This window comes from Ruditapes philippinarum, unplaced genomic scaffold, assembly GCF_026571515.1.
Source record: "Ruditapes philippinarum isolate M1 unplaced genomic scaffold, ASM2657151v2 ctg1266_1_1_1_1, whole genome shotgun sequence".
NCBI classification, from domain to species: domain Eukaryota; kingdom Metazoa; phylum Mollusca; class Bivalvia; order Venerida; family Veneridae; genus Ruditapes; species Ruditapes philippinarum.
The window spans coordinates 286,867-308,562 of NW_026851704.1; the positions used below are offsets into that span (position 1 = coordinate 286,867).

General features: G+C 33.0%; 2 protein-coding genes across 2 annotated transcripts in view; both read right to left on the reverse strand.

Annotated features, from left to right (window-relative positions):
- Positions 1–21,696, reverse strand: part of LOC132737771 (17-beta-hydroxysteroid dehydrogenase type 6-like) — a 48,637-nt gene that overhangs the window by 21,829 nt on the left and 5,112 nt on the right. The window lies entirely within an intron of this gene.
- LOC132737786 (short-chain dehydrogenase/reductase family 9C member 7-like) lies at positions 12,546–16,723 on the reverse strand. The gene is made up of 5 exons (XM_060725136.1): positions 16,370–16,723; positions 15,889–16,147; positions 14,996–15,159; positions 13,397–13,499; positions 12,546–12,695 (listed from the first exon to the last, which is right to left on the reverse strand). The coding sequence occupies exons 1-5, from the start codon at positions 16,689–16,691 to the stop codon at positions 12,593–12,595; spliced, it is 951 nt and encodes a 316-aa protein (XP_060581119.1). The 5' UTR covers positions 16,692–16,723; the 3' UTR covers positions 12,546–12,592.

Genomic DNA, 21,696 nt, shown 5'->3' on the forward strand with positions numbered 1-21,696 from the left:
GTTATTTGGCAGTTACTACGAAATGAAATAAGTTTAATAAATTATATTACATTTACGTGTTTAGGCTGAAAATGATCTGTGAGCCCCATCTTATCTGTTACCGTAAAAATCGCCGGACATTCAAGAAGCATGGATAGTTGTACCAAGTTGAACATTTTTAAGCTGGTACCAACGTACTTAAAAAACACACACACAGTGATGGGGCAAGTAATCAAGATTAAGGACACTTGTAACACTTAAAACGCTATCATTCTGATATTGTCGAACTAATGCATATTTAAACTTAAGTCTCAAATCAAATGAATTTGTTTACTGGATTTTCCCTGATTTGAATTAACATCGAGGTCAACATCAAAGTACACACATTTATTATCAATATCTGGAAAACAAGTGATCCCGCGCAAGCATTAAAACAGGAAAATAATATGAAAATTGCTGACTCGGTACATGAGGGATAATGAATATGTGCAATATCCCTCACGCTCCCTAGCACCGGCTTGAGCGGTACACAAGTACAGGCTGTCAAACAGCACTCGACACCAGCTATAGTGATACAAGCCTGACTAGACTGCATGGATGAGCATGCTGGCACGCATCTGCGGATGTTTCTAAATTCAAACCGATGCAAATGCTGTTTTTTTCAGTTCCCGCAGGCTAATAATTATAATTGTAACATTTGCTTCTTCGGTATCCCTTTTCTATAGACGTCTTCGTTGGCGGCATCTTTAAATGTGAGATCAAACAATAGTTGATACTTCTTGTATACATGTATTTAGTACATGCAATGTGGGCTTCCGAGTGAATGCCCGTTTAACATATTTCTACAGCTCTATTAGAGTGTACATCACTAAAGACTGTATAACATTGGGAAGTAATTTTGTTTCGTAGAAATGTCGATGTGCACATATTTGTTAGTGAATTCCTATAATAATACATAGTTTTGTTGTCATTCAAAGGTCATTTAATCTAACGTCAAAAGAAAACTGGTTCACATGTTTTATTGTCAAAATGTGTTTGTAGCGGTCACAAAAGTGTTACAGATGACATGCAATAATTACAATGCAATGCAAAAGTTCCAACGGTTTACAGTTTACACATTGAGTTTATGCAGACTGTACACGCATTAATCTTTTAAAAAACATCTATAGTAAGAAATGTTACATTGAAACAAAATACTTTAAGTTTAAACTTGAAGTTTAAATGAATTAAAAAAGTAAAGCTCATACACGACTCAATTATACACAATAAGTACAAAGTGACGTCACAAATGTACGAAGGTCATTGCAGTCTTTTTGTAACGATAAACTATTTGGACTATCGATCAGTTACGATTACTATTCTAGAAATTGATGGCTTATTATCAAACGAACTGTAAGTATAACACACGCAGTAGACGGGATAATCTTAATTTTGTATCCATTTACAAAATGTCAATTAAATATTGTGACTTCTTTGATTTCTTGTGACTGCAAACATGTCAATGTTTCATCCATACATCGGGCACATTGTCTTTGTTCATAATCTTTTATTTCAATGCGTTTTTGTACTGCCTGCAAGGTTGATATATCTGAAACTTTACCTTTTCCATTTCTTTGTTCATTCCTTTTTCTTTTTTGTCGCCTGTCTTGTCCCTGTTTAAGAGTATCTATCAGTTCAATATTTGAAATGTCTGTTTTATCTCTATGTTGCAAATGGTCGTCCGAAAGTTCCTCGGCCGTTTCTCCATCTTCCTTTACAAACCTTTGTGTATACAAGAGTCGCCCCTCTTTAATCCTGCCGACCCGTTTACAAAATTTAAGGGGAAGAAAACTCTCAAGAAACACAATTATAGCCAACCTTTGGAGACGATAATGCATTTTTGAGGCTGAATAACCAGTCTGATTGCTCATCAAATCTGTACAGGTATTGGACATCATTGCAATAAGTGCATTCAGTAGAAGAATGGTTGTAAGAAGAACAAATAGCAAAAATACCAGTACGGCTAATATGGGCTGTCTTGCTTGAAAAAGTACATCTAATTCTCCGATACCAAGCATTATTGTTACCATTTTAACCATTGTTTTTCCTAGGTTAGAAAAATCGTGCTGATCTATATCAGCTCCTTGCATTATCATATACATTGCAATAGAAAATGCTATAAGAAATATAATCATAATACAAGCCATTTTTAACATATCTGTCATAACTCTCTGAACAAGAACAGTGTAAAAACTTATCTGCTTAAATGTCTGAAGAAAGAATAAAACAAGATACCAGCCAATGATGATAGCAAAGACCAAACAATTATTTTCATAACCAGGCACAACCTCATGAGCAGCAAGTACCGCAAATAAAAAATCTGCCATCAAAAGACAAGTGAGTATACAAAAGTACGCCCGGAACATAAAATTTGAGTATGGCAAACTTAAATGCATCCTTATTCTTTTCCAAAGCTTTGAAGACGTTTTTGAATTAAAACGGTTAGCACAACAAGTTCTTATAAAAATGGCAAATACTATTACAGCAAACAAAAGACCAATACCTTAGCCAAAAGTAACAAAGACATTCTTTGTTACAGGGTACATGTATTTAGCTGTGTCATTCGTCTTCACTGTCTCTTTTAAATGTGACCTGAAAACAGCAGAAATAGACAGTAGAAACAAAAAAGCCAAATAAAAAGCAAAGCTGCTATGTAACCAATATTTGTAGTGATTCCATTTTTCTTTGATAATTTCCTTCAAAGGAGTGACATTTGAAAACAAAAAAGCGTTAGCTGTTTGGTGATGAAGAACAAATTCCAACACAGATTCGTGATTCTCGGCCTTGATGTCCTCATCAGCTGTTCCTTTGACGTCACTTTTCAATGCAATAGTTTCCATCTCTGTAATGTCGTATTCAATTCTTTGAAAAATACCATCATCTGTTTTCTGTGACAAGTATGCCTGTAAATAGGAAGAAAAATAACAAAAAAAAACAAAAAACAAACAAACAAAAAAAAAACAAAAACAAAAAAAAACTATCTAACTGTAAATGAAACAATTATTAAAAAATGCCAGTCATTGAATGTATAGTTTTACTTTCTCAGTGATTTTTTTGAAAAAATAACACCATTTGCTTTTTGTGATAAGTTTAGCTGTCAAAAGGACGGAACATCCCATTTATATTCAAACATTTAATATCTTATTATAGAGATTGTTTTCTAAAATTCACAGCTGATCAAAAACTGTACAATTGCACAATTGTTATATTTAACGAATAACGTTTCAATGCCGTGAGTAAAAAAACTAAATGTCTATTTCGTTCAAAAGCGAAAGCACCGAAAACTGAATAAAAATATTGTCTTGGGACCATACGCTGCTTTTCATGGAATGGCACTAACGTGTCATATTGAGGGTTCCATGATAACCGCCTTATGAACACATATGCGGATGTTTCGAAATTAAAAAATCATCATTTTTGAGTTCAAATGTTGAATTCTACTTAAGCCGGTGCTTTGTGGGGTTAATTGTAACTTGCACTTTCCAGTACCGTCCATGAACAGGCTCAATCAAACCGAGTCTGCAACATTTTTAATTTTGTCGTTTTGGGCGTTCATTAGAGATTCTGATTTTCTCTATTTTATTTGCATGACATGTAAATTATAAGACTAGGATTTACGTTCATTACATAATTTAAGGTGTTTTTAAACATACCTCATGGTTCACTATAATATCAAATATTTTGAACTGCTGCCGTTTGGTTGCCAGTTGCAATGGTGTAAGTTTTTCCTTATTTTTCATCCTCAATAGTTCTCTAACTTGTTTCCTGTACTTGCTCTCATTTTCCACATAAAATCTGCATTCATTTCTGATTTCGTTTGTCTGTTTTCCCGATTCATTTTGAATAAATTTGCAAGAAATAATATACCTGAGCATGTTCAGTATTAGGTCTACTTTATCTGGCTGAATACAAGCATATTTGATTAGAGAATGGATAATATTATCACCTTTTCCATTTGTAACATTCATCTCATGATCAAACTTCTCGAGAATTATGCTGAATATTTTCTCGTTGCATTTCAAGGTAGCAATTCCAAGTAGAGATCCAGCCATCACTACTGTTCCTTGAAATATTTCCTTGTCTGCTTTAATTATTTTCCCTTCAAAACTGTTTTCTATCTTTTGTGCCATCAACTGTAGGAGCTCTATATCTTCTTGTACAACAGCAAGATGAATTGGGGTTACGCCTTTACTCTCCTTGGATTCATGTAACTGATCCAAGATGATGAGACCCGGAACATTCTCAATCAACAATTTGATAATTTCGTCGACGGTATCCTTTCGCAACCAATTTCCCTTTCTGATTGACATTGCACGTAATAATAACGAATCCCCATTTATCTTCAAATCGCTCATGTCTTCCTCGCCAATCTTCCTCAAATCCGTGCTTCTTATTTGTTTCTTTCGGAGAAAATGTTCGCTCTTAATTGTGTCCAATAGATAACGTTTTATGTCTTCATTTCCTTTTTTATTTATGTCTTTAAAGAAAGATGCAAAAATTGATTTGATCTCGTGAAGTTCTTCTTGCTCCATTTCCTCTTTCCTTGCAATGCGTTCCAAAGAGGCGTAGAGTTTTAAAATATGCAAATCGTGCTTTGAGTTGCCTAAAACCATTTTATTGTTTAGATTACAATATCTACAACAAACAGTAAACAGCAGAAATTACTTAAGTTAACTTTCCAGACTGTTCTGGTTCTACGATATGTCAACAAATTTCCATCGTTTTTTTTAGAGAGGAATGAACTTGTTGGATACTTTACGAGCGTAGAACACGAGACTATATCCATGTCAGTATTTCAAGACACAAATACTGAAATCTTTGATATCGAAAAACACGTCACTGACAGGCTCTAACTTGTCAATTTACACGTGATTTGAATTTACATGTATTGTATAAGATATTTTCTTAAAGATTTGTCCAAATAAAAAACTTAAACGAGCCAATGCAGTAACAATACAAAACAATTAACTTTACGAAATCATTGACTCAGCATTTTTGTTTTGACAAAGATCATTCAATTGTCTATTATTGGATCATTATGACATGCCAAATATATTCTTAACTGCATATCTGATTTCATTTAAACAATAAAGCAAATAAGCTAATTAACTATTCATATTGTTAAATTCAAATTGCAATGTTACAGTCATTTTTTATAAAAATGTGCAAAGTTAACAGAAAAGATGTTATGTAGATCATATGAATCATGAGAGACGAATTTCTTTGTCTACGTCTAGGTATTGTGAGATCGTTTTAGTGTAACCTAAAATGGGCTACTTCTAAACGGAACAAGTTAATGCCAGGGTTCCAGATTTTTTTTTTGCCCAAGGAGTAAAATCAAGAGTGAGAAATGAAATGCAAATTCTAAAAATGTAAGGGTAAAATCGACAAAAACATTTAGCATTTTTGTTCGTGATAAAAATATCAAACCGACTTTTTCTCTTCTAAAATATTTTAATAAAAAAATTACAAACAAAATACTTTTATTGATTAAGGCTGAAACAATACAAGTTGTACAAAAACAATCTGTAAAACAGACTTCTATAGGCTAGTATACACATGTACCTAAGTTTAAATAGTTTTAATTTCACATTTAAAGCCATTATTTTTCTTTCCTTCTGTTATTGACATGTTGAAAATTTAGTAACTCATGGACACAATTTAGTTACTCGTGGCCGCGACATAGTACCTCTTGTGCACCACTTAATTATCTCGTGTGCAGAACTAAGTAACTCGTGGCCACGACTTAGTATCTTGTGCGCACCACTTAATTATCTCGTGCGCACGTCTTGGAAACTCGTGGCCACGACAAAGTATCTCGTGCGCACGACTAAATTACTCGTGGTCATGACTAAGTAACTCCTGTTCATGACAAAGTATCTCGTGCTCAACACTTAATTATCTCGTGAGCATCATTTAGTAACTTGTTGACACAATTTAGTTACTCGTGGCCATGACATAGTTTCACTTGCGCACCACTTAATTATCTCGTGTGCAGGACTAAGTAACTCGTTACAATGGCATAGTATCTTGTGCGCTACACTTAATAACCTCATGCGCACGACGTGGTAGCTTATGACCACGACAAAGTATCTCGTGAAAAAAACTCGTAGCCACGTCTAAGTAACTCCTGGCCATGACAAATTATCTCGTACATCTTGTGAGCATCATTTAGTAACACGTGGCCAATGCAAAGTAAATCGTGCGCGCGACTAAGTAACTTGTTACCACGACTTAGTAAATCGTGGCCACGACATAGTATCTCGTGCGTACCACTGAATTATCTTGTGCACAGGATTTATTAACTCGTAGCCACGACATTGAATCTCGTCCACACAACTTAATTATCTCGTGGGAACGACTTAATAACTCGTGGCTACGACATACTATCTCGTGCGCACGAGATAAATTAAACCACCCACGTATGTCATTTGTACCATCGTAATATTGCCACAGTACCTTATATTCAAGTTATTGATTGGACAATGATTGTATATTAAGCGTCATTAAGATCCCGATGTTTGATCCAATGACCTCAATATTATTGTATGTCATGCAACGTCCGCAGCGAGGTTTTATGTACATGTATATGGAGGCTATTCGTTGCCAAAAATCCAGCAATGCATACTTCGGTTCTACTAAACAGATTAGTAAAAATCTAATTGTCGAGCCGAGAGTTACATACTGCACTGGTATTAAGCATTTTGATTATCTCGATTTGATAAAATGGAAGCTGTAAACATGCAACTTATATAAATTGCAAACTGTATTTATAAATGAATAACTTCAAATTTGCGACATGTAGGAATGTAAACGATAGAACGTACACAATACGTTAAATGCTGTGCATCATGACGTTGAGAATGTAACTGCATCAACTCGACACACTCAGATTTACAACACCACATTTTCCTTCTACATTCTAACGCGATTAACATTTGTAAACGATTTTGCAACTTCCATATATGGAATTATCACGGAAATAGACGAAAATTAATAGGCGGAGCCAATTTTCACGAAAGCAACATATAAAGAGAGGTAACTCTTGCAGGTACAAAAATATTTCACATACATCAACGGCATTACAGGTAACTTTGAACATCCTCTGATTTTGTTAAAACGTATTCTAGTGCAGGATATTCAAGTAATGCAAAATTGGTTAAGATATAATGTCACAATGTAACAACGGTTTTATTAATAATGAGCATAATAATATGAAAAAAACTAAAGTTGGTGAATTAACATAAGGGAATGTTTTCCAAATATAAGGACACAAACCACAAAGTAATGATATGAACGATAGGTTTGTGTGCCTTCAAACAATACACAGTGTTGCTCCTGTGCATGTCTTTTACATTCAGCAAATAGTACTAGAAAGCGATACATGGAAGTCACTTTTGGCAACACGAATAAAGAGAACTGAACAGTTAGCCTTGCCTTCTTTCTTTAAAGGGCTATGTCGGGTTATATAGAAAACCCCATATTTTTTATCAAGTGTATCACCACGAAACAATTCAAAGTTTACTATCGATAATTACGTTGTATAACCAAAAACTTGTGAAATTGTCCCATTTAATGTTGAAATAAATATTCAGTGTATCCTAGCATCTCTGTTTACCTCCATTTGGAAGTATTTTGAGTCATATGATGTGATTTAGCCTTTTATTATTAAATACATGTAAGCTGACGTAGGTTAAGGTATTTTATGCATTGTACTGAATCAATAGCAGCTTTAAAATCTGTGTATACCTGCTGTCAATAGTTGTTACCTAGATTTGCTGAAGCAGAGAACTACTTTAATGTACATAAAATACTTCACAGAATATTCATTAAGTTTTGTAAGTGATGGCTTTCTAAGAGATAAAATAAACAAGGTGTACATAAATTGATTATCAACATACATGCCTTTGGACTCATTTTAATATTATTATTGAAAAACAAAATGGTGAAAATAGGAAAATATATCTATACAGTATGGTGAAAATAAAAAGGGTACATACAACTTTGGTTATAATTTTACTATTGTTAAAAAATTTTCTTGTCAAGTCATACGCTAGAATTAATGTTACTAATGTAATAGTAAATGCTACTACTAGGAAAGACAACAACCTTAATTTGGTCTGTATTAGTAATTAGTCTTCTCAAAATCTCTATCAGATGTTGACTTGAAAATTTGAAAGTAGTGAAGTTAACAGTAGCTTAACTGTAAATGTTACTCATTCCTATGCAAATTGGAATACCCACAGTAAAATTTATTCGTCGTTGAATATAGTCATATCAATAGTTTTTACTTCCTTGAAAAATAATTAACCTTAGGCAGTAAGTAGCCTGGTGAGTTATTATTATTATTTTTTAGTTTCTTTTTCTAGGAAATGTGGTATCTACGTACAACGTTATAAAACTTATATGCGTATAATCCTTTAAAGTCCGCTGATGTTGATTGTATAAAGGCATAGAACGGCAATTATGCAAGTAAATTATATTTGGTGAATAACTAAACAGGTAAACGGAAGTCGCCGACGGTAAATACCGAAAATGAACGGATAAATACGTGTATTTACGATGATGCAGTGGGCGGGGAAATGGGCGGAGCTTATTTTATCTCATATTGAAAAACTTGTAAAGCAGGATAATGCTGATCCGAATCATGATGGTTCGACAATGTAAAGCTAAGAATGTAACTTCTGTTTTGTCGGGGTATACACGAACAAAGAGTATTCGAACACTTGATATTGCTACTATCAGCAAAACAGTTAATGTTTTGTCGTTTAACAAAATGTATTTTATTGAATTGCATGTTTACAATGTAAAATCGGCAAACTCAATCCTAGAATGCAACATTGGGGTTTACATGCAAAGAAATACAATTGTATTTTGTCCGTTAACAAACTGTTCAACTCTGATCAACTAGGCTGGATTTTTGGCAACGAATAGCCTCCATACATGTAAAATGGCTGGCTGTGCACTGCATTCTTTAAGAATAACCAAATATTTTCTACGAATACGAATATCTGTTTAGATCTGCGCAATTGTTAAAATTAAAGGCGAAACATTACGACAAGAAAATTGTATTACGTCTTAATAGTAATATTCGTTTTATACTGTGGCATGACGGTTACCCCTTAATGTCAATGTCATATTGTGCCAGGAATCCGGCACCATGTATCTGATTTATATATAGACAGATCTGACACGCTCGTAATGGTTTATCATAATGCCTTGGACATTATTAGTTTAAATATGCTTATTAAAAGATACCTAAACTTTTAAAGCAGCATGTCTCCAGATTCATGCTAATTTTCATAATAACTTTGAAATTGTATTTAAAAGTAAAATATTTTGAAGTAATCAAAGAAAGTAATTAACACATTGCAAACGGCACGTTCAATCCACGTAATTTACCCAAAAATATACAAAAATGCCTCTTATTGCGTTAGTAACGCAGTAAAATTATAGTGATCGATACTACAAAATAAGTCATTAATCGCATAAAATATGTAAATGATTAATTAAATATTAAATCATTCTACATTTCTTAAGATCTTAATACATTTTCTCCAGATTGGATTTCTTGAAATATTTTGGCTCACCTCGATGCGTGCAGCTTTAATAACCAAATGGCCAAAAAATAAAAAAATAAAATTTGAGCATATTATTCATGTATAAGACATAAAAGTTATCAGATCCGTTAGCAAATCTAAACCAAAAAAATATATATATATTAAGGAGGTTAACAATATTTACTGTATAAAAGGCGGCTATTTAAGTTTTTAAGCCGCACAGCACTATCAAAATCATCTGAAAAGAGCAATTACAAAACTTTAAAATATCTACATTTAACTTTCTTCAACACAAACTTGTTTTCTAGATTCTTGAAGTAAACAAAAGGATAGATCCAAAAATCTAGATGTGTTATTCAATACAACATCAATGCGTTTTGCTCCATGTGAAATAGTTCCACTTAAGATTTACCTTTGCTTGAAACAGTTCCCCTTTAGGCTTACTTTTGCTATTTATAGATGAAACATGATTAATTTTAGCCTGGTTCCATGTAAACAACAGATAGTTTTGTATACGAGGATTAGAAAACAATGTCATTGCATTTTAATGAAAATGTAAATAAAAACAAAACAGGAAATTTCAAATTGGTGCTAAAGTGTGAAGCTGATGAATATGAATGTTTTATATAATTTTGTTTTCGTTGACGACTTGCAAAGTCAATCGTGTCATTCCGCAGTAGATTATGCATCTTTTTCAAAATCCTAATAGACTCGGCTGCTTTGCTGTCGAATAAACCATGACTTATTCCTTCTCAGACCTTTGACCTTTCATCAGACATTTGACCTTATGACATCAAACATCAAAATAGGTCATCTACTTGCCATTGGCAATGTCTCTATCAAATAAAATAAGCCTGGGCTTATTCCTTCTCAAGTTAATATCGTATGGACAAGGTTAACAGGCCGTAAGTACTACATTTCACTACCTTTCACAGGATTGTCCCCACACAAAGGGCCATAACTTTTTCAAAATTAATGTCTAATTTATTGGCCTTGGACAGTGATCTCATAATATGACCCTATATACATGTATTTAGTTTAAAGTGAATACCTTAAGAAAATTAAAATATTAATGTTGCATGTTCAATTTAACCAAAAATTGTCTAAATTTAAAAAACTCAAAAATAAAGTGAAATCTGATTAGTTAATTATGTCGTGCGCACCATATCCTTATTCGTTTCTACGACTGAATTATCTCGTGCACACGACTTAGTAACTCATGGCCACGACATAGTACCTCGTGTGCACCACTAAATTATCTGGTGTGCACGACTTAGTAACTCGTGTCCACTACATAGTATATCGTGCGCACGAGACAAATAAAAACACACACAGACACACATGTTACCTTTGTGCCATCAAATGTTAGCGTTACACATGTATGAGAAATAAATCTCTAAGTGAAGCAGTAATGATTCGAAGTCCTCTTAAAGAGCACCAAACATTCTTTTCTAAGAAAGAACAAAATCAAAATATATAGTAATTTTAAACTTGTTGAAAAAGCTTTATGCTGAAATTGTAAACAGTTTCCATCGAAAGAAAAGATAATGATGTAACTCTATTAATACAAATGATATTTTCCTTATCATTTGCTCTTGCTTTCTTCAAATTGAATATTTGATTTCATATAAAACTATCAAAGTTGCATACCTGACGTTACCGTTTACTTCAATAAGCATATAAGGCCCTTAACTCAAATAATCGCCTTATAAAAATATTATCTTATGTCAGTCAGTATTGTCCCCCTTTTAAAATATTGTAAAAGATCGCTTATAATAACAAACCTTTTAAAAAAGCTAGTTTATGATTTTTTTTAATTTGCAAATAAGAATATATATCTGGATTATTTAAACAAAATATTTGGTTTCTTGTTGTCGACTTAAAAAGACTTGTTATTTAGTACCGTATATCTTAATACTTTAGCACTTATCCGGCCAGTATATATTTTGATATGTTTGTATGCCGATTCTTATTTTTCTTTATTTTCATGACTTTCAGAGGGGAACAGTTTTCTTTGTTATTGAAAATTACAGGTTTTATATAAATGCACTTTGTTAAATAAATAAAATTTATTAAACATCTACGATTTTTCTATTTTAGGCTGTGAATTCCCAAAAGTTTTTAATAGGTTTCAATTTGCAATTTTTTACTCACCTGACACATAGTTCATAATGAAATTGACAAAGTAGAAAATGAAAATAAAATGGTTTGACCAGGAACAAAATTATTCTACCGAATATTGTGCGTGAATATTCAGTACTCAGCAGTTTTAATTTTGGAACTTGTTTGTAAGCTTTCAAAACCCAGGTGGTCATAATGGCAACCGATATACGATCATGCTTCTTGATATTAAACAAATAACCTGTTTTAAATAATTTCACACTGAAGATAAAAATAACATGCTTACTATTGAAGCTATTAATGGTGCCTTTACAGTAGTATGTTCAGATTTAAATCCAGCTTTAAATCCAATCCGTTGAATTATTGCATGTTAACTTGATTAACCCTTCAAGATTTCTGTTTTCCTTATCACATTTGGTTTCATTTTGAATTTGGCTGCGATGATATTAAGGTAGTTAAAACAGCATAGTTATCAATGCGTATCATAATTATTATCTATTATTTAATATGTACATATTTCTTAGTGTTCTGGACAATGTCATGTAGTATGTGAGGTTTGTGTATATCTTAGTGCGCTTTACCCTTTGCTTCACCTATTGTTTGTTCTTATAGCAAATTTAACTTTGAAAATGCTATTTTACCACCATTTATCGACTATATAAATTATATAACCCTAAAGTGTTGAAAACGAATGTCTTATTGTTACAAAAATGTTCACCAAACTGATCACTTATATACATATAGAAATTTTAATGCTTAACAATGTGAACATAAAACATGTTTAATACCATGATTACTTATTAAATAACTATGGTAGGTAAACCTTTTTTCTTAATGGCATCATCTTAATTAGATGTGGACAAGAGATAAAAATATGATTATCGCATAAAGTTTCAAATTGAGTTAAAACCAAGTCTATCTGCAACGAAGTCGCCGATACATTCAGGCAAATTCCACATGATCCGAATCCAAAGTGTGTCAGTGCCTACCAAATATCTAAAACAAGAAATAGTAATTTTTATTGATAGTTTATTTTTTCTGTGCATATCTCTTGGATAATAATAACATTGCAGTATTCTAATATATATATATATGACATATTGGTATTGTAAAAGTACATGTATAACAGTAAAAGGCGGAAACATAGAGGAGTATATCATGGCAAAATTTGAAAATGCTGCCGGTGGTTACGTATGCGACTCTCATCATTACTTCCTTTTTGTACGTATCAATCTTACAAACTTTATTCGTAAAATAAATGTTCTAACATAAATGAAATGTTTTTGTAATTAAGATTTTCGAAGATGGTCGAATATTTCCCCCACTCTCAAGGAAGCATTGAAGTGACGGCATGGCCGAGTGGTCAACGCATTCAACTTGTTATCTAAGGATCGCTAGCTGCGTGTGTTCAAATCCTCTCAGTGACGAACTGATGTTTCCTTTACGAACCGATGTTTCCTTGAGTAATAAACATTACACACATTGCTCAGTTTTGGTTGGTCTCGGTAACGGAAACGAGAATATATCTAAAAGCTTATGGCTTGCCTCCTATATACTCGAACTAAAATAAATTTGTAAAAACTATTGATACAGCTATCTGAAAAACCACTACTTATAACATAAATGCTTTAAATGAACGAACTTGAGCATTCGATATATGTCCGGCAAAAACATAGATTTTGGAATAAGTAATTTACCTCTTTTTAGGGAATTTCGACGTTACAGAATGTATGTATGCGTTTATAACAGGTTGAATATTTGGCGATGCAGATTCCATCAACGGCCGAAGAACCCCGTCAACTTTTAAAAAGAAAACAATAATCAATAATGAATTATATTGTTCATAAATAGATATAATCAACACAATATGATTTTGCTATGTGTAAGACTGTAAATTATGCAGCGTTCATAGGATTCGCTTGACGTGAAATGGTTTAAAAAGTGATTCAATCAACTTAAAATCAATTTTTTTCGCTACGTAAGAATAAGTATACAAAGAGTAATAAAAAAGTTATATTCAAATGTACACCTGATGTTTTATTAATAATAATTAGTTTACCTAATACTAATTCCTTATTTACAACTCTTAAATTGAACCGATGCATGCGAAATAATGAAATAAACTGATGACTGGTCAATATTACATAAATAGAGGATAGAGGATATTGTCAACCCGAAAACTGGTATATTACCCCGAGGCGCAGCAGAGGGGTATCATATGCCAGTTAAAGGGTTGGCAATATCCTCTATCACCCCGACAGCCATATGTTTACCGAAAGACCTATACACCAACACTATTTTTAAAGTCCGCAGTCAAGAAAATATACGCATTATCATTTTATTATTCATATTTTGCGCAAAACAATAAACGTAACAATAGCAGTTCAAGAATGATGCTATACATTTCTACATGAGACACAATATACATGTATAATCCTTTAAATATCATATTTAAACTATAAAATGTAGTTATGAAGCTTTTCTATCTATTTGAAAGTGATCAAAGATATTTTTCATTGTTATCGAGTTATGCAAGAGTTATGTGCCCAAGGGTGATATAAGAAATATTCACCGGGGAATATATCCTAGGAGGGTTATATTCAATCAGAACATATAATAGATTTCTATGAGTTTCAATGTGAAAATATAAAGTAAAATATCCACATAATGTATCTTAATTGAGTATTAGGTAATAAAACAATTATTTCTTGGAAGGTTTACATGGGCCTTTGGCCTCTGGTAGCAGTTCCAATTGTCATCCTTGATACCTCGAGGCAACAGTTTGGACTGTTCCACAAATACCCATGAAATAATTGTGTAATACATTCGTTTAACATTCAGTGAATTTATTTAGTTATTTTTCTGATTTCATTTTTATTTGACTGTTATTTTTCTGATTTTATTTAACAATTACAACAACGAAAGCAAATAAACAACATCAACAACAACAACAACGACAATACCAACGACGAGAGCAACAGCTTTTATAATCATTGAAATTTTTGCCATAAAGAAAAGCAAACACTTTGAATATCAATACAGATAAACAGGTTCGAGTTGAAATAATTAAATATAAGTCTTTTTAAGAATTCAGTTTTTCATGCTTTTCTTTTCTTGTAGCCATTTGTTTTGGTAACATGATATTTCATACTTCTATGACACATATACTTGTGTTTGGAACTAATGATTTAATTGAAATTTCTATAATTGAAAAAAAACACATACAGTTGATTTTATCAAAACAAAGAAAATAAAAAACGCATATTTTACTTTTAGAATTATTTACTAAACCATACGTTTTTCAACAGCGTCGTTTGGAAGTTGTACTCTGACCTCAGCTGACAAACTCGCCACTTTTTCTTCTGCCAAGCGACGGAGATTTCCTCTGCCCCAAATTGCAGTTTTGAAACCTCCTGGCTCTATGATTTGTACTTTTACACCCTTTCTATACATTTCCCTCCTAAAACAAGCCCAAATGTAAATATAATACATGCACAATATTGTTTTAGTATACATGTTCATATACAAATCTAAAGGGCAAGGTTCACTAACGGGGTATTTCAGCTCTGTAGTTTTACAAATGCAAACCATAAAGTTTTACAATATATATTTCAAGTCACAATTTTGTCATATTAGTATGAAAAATGAATTGCCCGACCGGTATGCATTAAAAATTAATCACGAATTTCAGAGAGAAAAAAAAGATTTTGCAATGTCGTGCAAATATAGAATGTGACGTCCACTGCGTTATGTAAATAAAGCGTAAGGACGCGCCTAATGTTAGCGTTACACTATGATCTCATCAATGAATTCTTTGATTCTATTTCAATGTAAACAATTCTTATTTTATGTATGTGATAAATAGAAAGAAGATTATGTGTGTGTAGCTTCATTACTTCAGTTATTGAACTCGTTGAGTAAAATAATATTAAGCTCCCCGGAGTCTCGTTCAATAAATTCAGTATTGACCCTACACTCATTTTTTTCTTCAAATAACTGTTGAAAATAGTTTAAATATATATGATTTCAATTATGCTTTGACAGATTTAACCAGTCTGTACATCGGAGTTATTTGACCGGATTCTATGCGTTGGTTTTGACGTTCCAAAAATGACAATGTGCAGTCCTAAAAGGGGGACATTTTACAAGTCTATGGGTTTAAAGGAAATAAAATGAACTAGTTAAGCACCTGAGAACATCTGAAAATGCCTCCACACCATATTTTGAAATGCTATATGACGAACATAAGGCGGCGACTCTTCCCATAACACTTGATGTATTAACAAAACGTCCCTTTTCCATGATAACTAATTGGAGAAATGCTTTAGTTACCATTATAACTCCAAACAAATTCACAGCTAATGTGTCATCATAGTCTTTTCTTGAATGCAGGTTGATCGATCCAATTCCACCAGATATACCAGCATTATTTACAACTGCCCACAAACCTTGCAATTTAAATCAAACAATTGAGTATATGTAATTAAAACAAATATAATGTCTAAATTTAAAGAAAATAATACATTTTTAAACTAAGATCATTCTTTCATCATCAGCCTTTAACAAGTAACCTATTGGTGAATTATAACCAAACATGTCAATTTCAATAATTATAAACATGTATATGTATACATCGGCACTAGAATTTCTCTTTAACTTTTTTCACTTACCTTTCCCTTGTGGTAATGCCCTTTTTACTATTTCCATTGCCTTCTCAATACTAGCATCTTTAGTGACGTCGATCTCTATCGCTTTCAGTTTTGAAGAGCCTGTTTCATCAAATTTTTCAACAGCAGATTTTGTGAGACAACAAGCAAACACATTAAATCCTAATGTTTCCAGCTGTTTTGCTAATTCGTTGCCAAATCCCGAGTCACAACCAGTGATTAAAACATATCGTGCTTGATAGTTTCCAATCTTTACCTGTCTAATAACCCATTCAAAAACAAGTAAAATAACTATAATGCATCCACATATTATCCAAAACGCCATTTTATATCAATGTGTACACGCTTAAACCACTTTAAATATGTTTACAAACAATATTTGTTAAAGTTTACTCAACCGCTACGCTATCATGCGATATGGTAGTTCATAAACATTAAGTTTTGGTTTAAAAGATACGCACATCCCAAAGATTTTGCGACTTTAAAACATAGGTTTTATGATATGATATAAATCAATCATTTACTTAAACTCGAGATGAGCTAAAAAAAGAAATCTATCTAGGAACTGAGCAGTATAATCTGTCGATAGGTCTGAAAATTACACATTTCACAGAAATATAATAATAGATTTATTCCAAGAGTATGAGTTTTTTCAATACTTTCGGAACTACGCATCGTCGGCAATATTTACACGAAGTGAAAAGTATAAACCTATTTCACACTAATATAATTCTATCAGATTACAACATTGTTCTTTGAAACTTAATGCACTTGTAGATGAAATGCTGATTATGTTTTAAAATGTCACTTTTTTTTCTAAAATTGGTTGAACAAACAACCCTCGAACTCAATCTCGTTAAATAATGTATTTCATTTATAATAACAATAAAACACATTTTACAATAAAAGACATACATGCATTGACGTTACATTTGTATCAACATATGCAACACCTTTGCAATGAATGTTACGTTCAATTTAAAAAAAGTTTAATTAGCCATGCGTTAAATAGAGGATATTGAATGAATGTAGGTTTAATACTGAATTTATTGAACGAGTGGAATAAAATCATATTATGCGAGCCTCTTGTTTTATTCAACGAGTTCAATAAATTTAGTATTAAATCTACACGAATATATATTCTATTTATCACTATTTAAAAGAGAACGGTTTACAGCTCAAATGAGTCATTTTTCAGTCACGCGCCTATAGTGTATCGCTAACATAAGCGCGCTTTCACGCTATACAATATTATTATACTAGTGTAATATTGTTTTTATTACATGGCTTTATTACACTCCTGCGCCGCGGTTTATGTGATAAAAATAAATATCAAACATAGGGAATGTGCAATAAAAGTGAAGAAAAAACACACATCAATTAATAATATCTTATTAAATGATCAATTCTCTAAGGTATCATATGATGGTATTTCATGCAGCTGTATTAATGAATTATGACATTATAGGCCCCTCTGTTCTTTAATATAAAAGTGCTTCACTGATGTCAAAATGCCTATAACATAAACTTTGAAAATCTTACATTTTACATTGATCATCCGATTCGAGAGAAAAGCGTTGCACATTTTTTAAAATCGTTGACCATTTTTATAATTAAATATAAATATTCAGCACGAAGGATTATCAGTTAAGTGATTTTTCCGGCTGTATTTTATTGTACTTTTAATGTAATACATGCTCCGTGTAATAACCTCTAACTACTTTCCTCAACGAACTATTGCAGGGCAGGCAACAGGCTAATTCTTATTCGAAACACATATTACAGAATCAAATGCATTTTCATTTCACAATTCATGAAAAATACAAAAATAAACATGGATACATAATGCCAATAATTAACATGATTACCTTTACCTATGTTAATTACATTTCTTTATTTACAATAATAATATATCATAAAGGGAAACTCAAGGAAAACTTTTGCCTTGCATGTAAAATTAATCACAAGTTAATCCCTATGAGAAATCGTTAGAATCCATCCGTTTGATGACGTGAACGTAACTGTTTAAGAAAATAACCAGTATTTTTATTGAATCTTTAACGCACCTAAGTGTGTGATTATTCATAGTTAGTGTTATTGGTTCAAACAACAACAACAAGAACAGGAACAACAACAACAACAAGAACAACAACACACCTCTCTTTATCGCTTGAATGCCTACCGAATTATTATTATTCTTATTATAACATAATGTATTGTTGCTTATATGTCTTCGACTTCTCGAGATCAGCGTATAAAAAGAATGGTGGCTGATTTGTGCCAAGTCGTATTTTCGCTCCGCGGGGTTCAAGTTAACCACGGTAAAATATCTACACCTTACAATCCGCGAGGCGCCATACGAAACCACAAATATACGACAAATGATCATTTTGTCGTTTTATTCACCTTACGCATCTCGGGCGCCAGATGATAACGCGATAGTATGACATGGCACTAATTAGCCACCATAGGAAAATACAACAGAGCTCGAGTTATTTGATATTAAGCGAAAAGTGAGATAACTCCCTTGCATCCTTAGCCCACCATATTCACATTATACTCCCTTGCTGTTTTAACTCGCTTGTTTGTTACTTTAAGTAGCCGAATGTATCTAAATTATGTAATGTAAAAATCACAACCTTAACATTAAAATGTACAAATATTTAATATGGAGTAGCTCACGTAAATTATAAATCTATTTTTGTTAGCAGTAATCAGGAACGATATTTCTGATTTGAGGTATAAACAAACTGTTGTATGTAGATATGACAGGATTATTGAATACACTAACTCATGTAATTTCATACTTGATATGGTCCAGTTGTTACAAGAAAATCATTGATGAAGCATCAAAGGGCGTCCAAGCGACAATTGGAGCAAGCGACGATAAACTGATGACCAGATATCTTCTTATAAATTTTTCAATGGTTTATTGGATTTTACCAGAATTTTTAATCATAGATAAATGGGTGAACGAAATACAGTGTCCATCATAAACTTTGGTAGGCTTGCTAGAGGTTACAGTATTAAATGTATTTTCTTCGGAACATATAAAACATTAGTCAAAATGAACAAAGTCTGTATTTTACCTTTATTATAAATGTAACAAATATACAAATGGTATATAAAAATAGCAACATAGGAAGGACTTATATAGTAATATTACATGCATTTTTTCAAGTCAAATTTAACTAAAGGCCTTCTTTTAATGCCCGGGACTCGAGATACAGTAGTAATATTTTAAGTCCCAGATGATAACTGAAAAAAGAACACACACTGGAATGAAAAATATTGGGATGATTTTCAAAGTGACCGAATTCAGGATTTTTCTTTTGTGTTCATACAATGATACATTAAAATCATGAATATATTTGCATAGCATGTTGATATTGTGAAACATTATTTATTAATGTAATTTTAGACGGGTATAAGCATGGTACTTGCATGTTTTTTTAACTGTCAAGATAAAAAGTACACAGATCTTATACAGATCAATGTAAAATATAACCTTAGTATTTAAACCATATGAGCCGTGTCACGAGAAAACCAACATAATGGGTTTGCGACCAGCATGGATCCAGACCAGCCTGCGCATCTGCGCAGTCTGATCAGGATCCATGCTGTTCGCTATCAGTTTCACTACTTGTTATAGGGTTGGTAAGCGAACAGCATGGATCCTGATCAGACTGCGCGGATGCGCAGGCTGGTCTGGATCCATGCTGGTCGCAAACCCATTATGTTGGTTTTCTCGTGACACGGCTCATATGGGTTAAGTGATTTTAACTTATGGATCCAGTATGTTTCTTTACACAAACGTTCCATGTCATTTTCAACAATATCTATAGGCATGAAAGAAAAGTCATTTAACCCTTTACCGCATATATACGTGAAACAACGCACTTTCGACCCCACCCCCTCCCCTCTTTAAGACCGCAAATAATGAAACAATGTCCTGTTTGGGCCCCAAACACATGTTTTCGTTTGAGAAATGATGTTAGAAAAGTGACCACTTTTTCGGCGCGGCCCCTAAAACAAAGGAAACATCAGGGGTGGAAGAAGGTGAATGTGCCCCCTTCTGTTTGGGGGGGGGGGGGTTGAAGGCGGCGGCAGTCCCCCTCATTGCAAGGACATTTTGGCTAAAATGACCCCAGATCGATCATAAGGTATCGTGTAACCAACGCTAAAAAAGCATTTGACTCTATCTCAATCCATTAAGAAGTTGCAGCACTTTGAAATCCATTTTAGCCAAGTTTGATTAGTATTGAAACAGTTTTTATAGATTTATAGCAATTTGAACTTGTCACGAGAGACTTTTCAATGAAAACAGCCATTTTTTCACAAAATTCTTATGAAGTAATAGGTTAATGAAAAAAAAATCTACAAAACAACCATTTTTCTTCATTAATGTGTTAGACCACGTTTTAAACATGGAAAAACGTGATTTCGGGTAATTTCAGGTATTTTCATCATTTTTATTAGCCCTTTATCTCATATATACGCGAAAAAACGCACTTTCGACCCCACCCCATCTTTAAGGCCGCAAATAATGAAAAAAATTCCTGTTTGTGCCCAAAACACATGTTTTCGTTTGAGAAATGTTGTTTAAAAAGTGACCACTTTTTCGGCGCGGCCCCCAACCAAAACATACATCAGAGGGTTGCCAGAAGGGGATGTGCTTAAAATGACCCCAGATCGATCATAAGGTAACGTGTAACCAACGTTGAAAAGCATTTGACTCTATCTCAATCCATAAAGAGGTTGCAGCACTTTGAAATCAATTTTGATGAAAAAATCAACGCAAAATAATGATTTTTGGCAATTTTGAGATGTCCCCTCGTTGCCATGGTAACAGGAAATTTAAGCCTGAGTATGTTATGTTGTTACATAGGATGGAGGTTGGTGACATCACTTAGAAAATTATCTAGTTCTTCTCTGGAGCCGTCCCATATCATAAAATTTCATCCAAGAGCCTTAGCCAAACGGAAGATTTTATATCACGTGAGCTAAGAAATTCTTGTTCCCCACACGCTTAACGCCTGTAAATTCTTCCTGGATAAAGACGGAACTAACAGCCAGTTTAACAGCTTGGACTTATCTAAACTACTTAAGCTAGTACCACTTCAAATTTGACGACGGTTATTATTTACAAAAGATGGGTACGGCCATGGGTAGTGCCATGGCCCCATCATACGCATCATTATTTATGGGGAAACTAGAAAAGAGACTTTCTTAGCTCACGTGATATAAAACCTTCCCCTTGACTTAGGTGCTTGGATGGTATTTTTAGGATATGGGACGGCTCAAGAGAATAACTAAATAATCAACAACTT

Excerpts from the sequence above, each read along its gene's own strand:
- LOC132737786 (XM_060725136.1), bottom strand. The coding sequence starts at position 16,691 with ATGGCGTTTTGGATAATATGTGGATGCATTATAGTTATTTTACTTGTT. Across the intron at positions 15,160-15,888 it reads GCATTTTCAGATGTTCTCAG|GAGGGAAATGTATAGAAAGG; the intron begins GTGCTTAACTAG and ends GGCTTGTTTTAG. Across the intron at positions 13,500-14,995 it reads AAACGACGCTGTTGAAAAAC|TTGACGGGGTTCTTCGGCCG; the intron begins GTATGGTTTAGT and ends TCTTTTTAAAAG.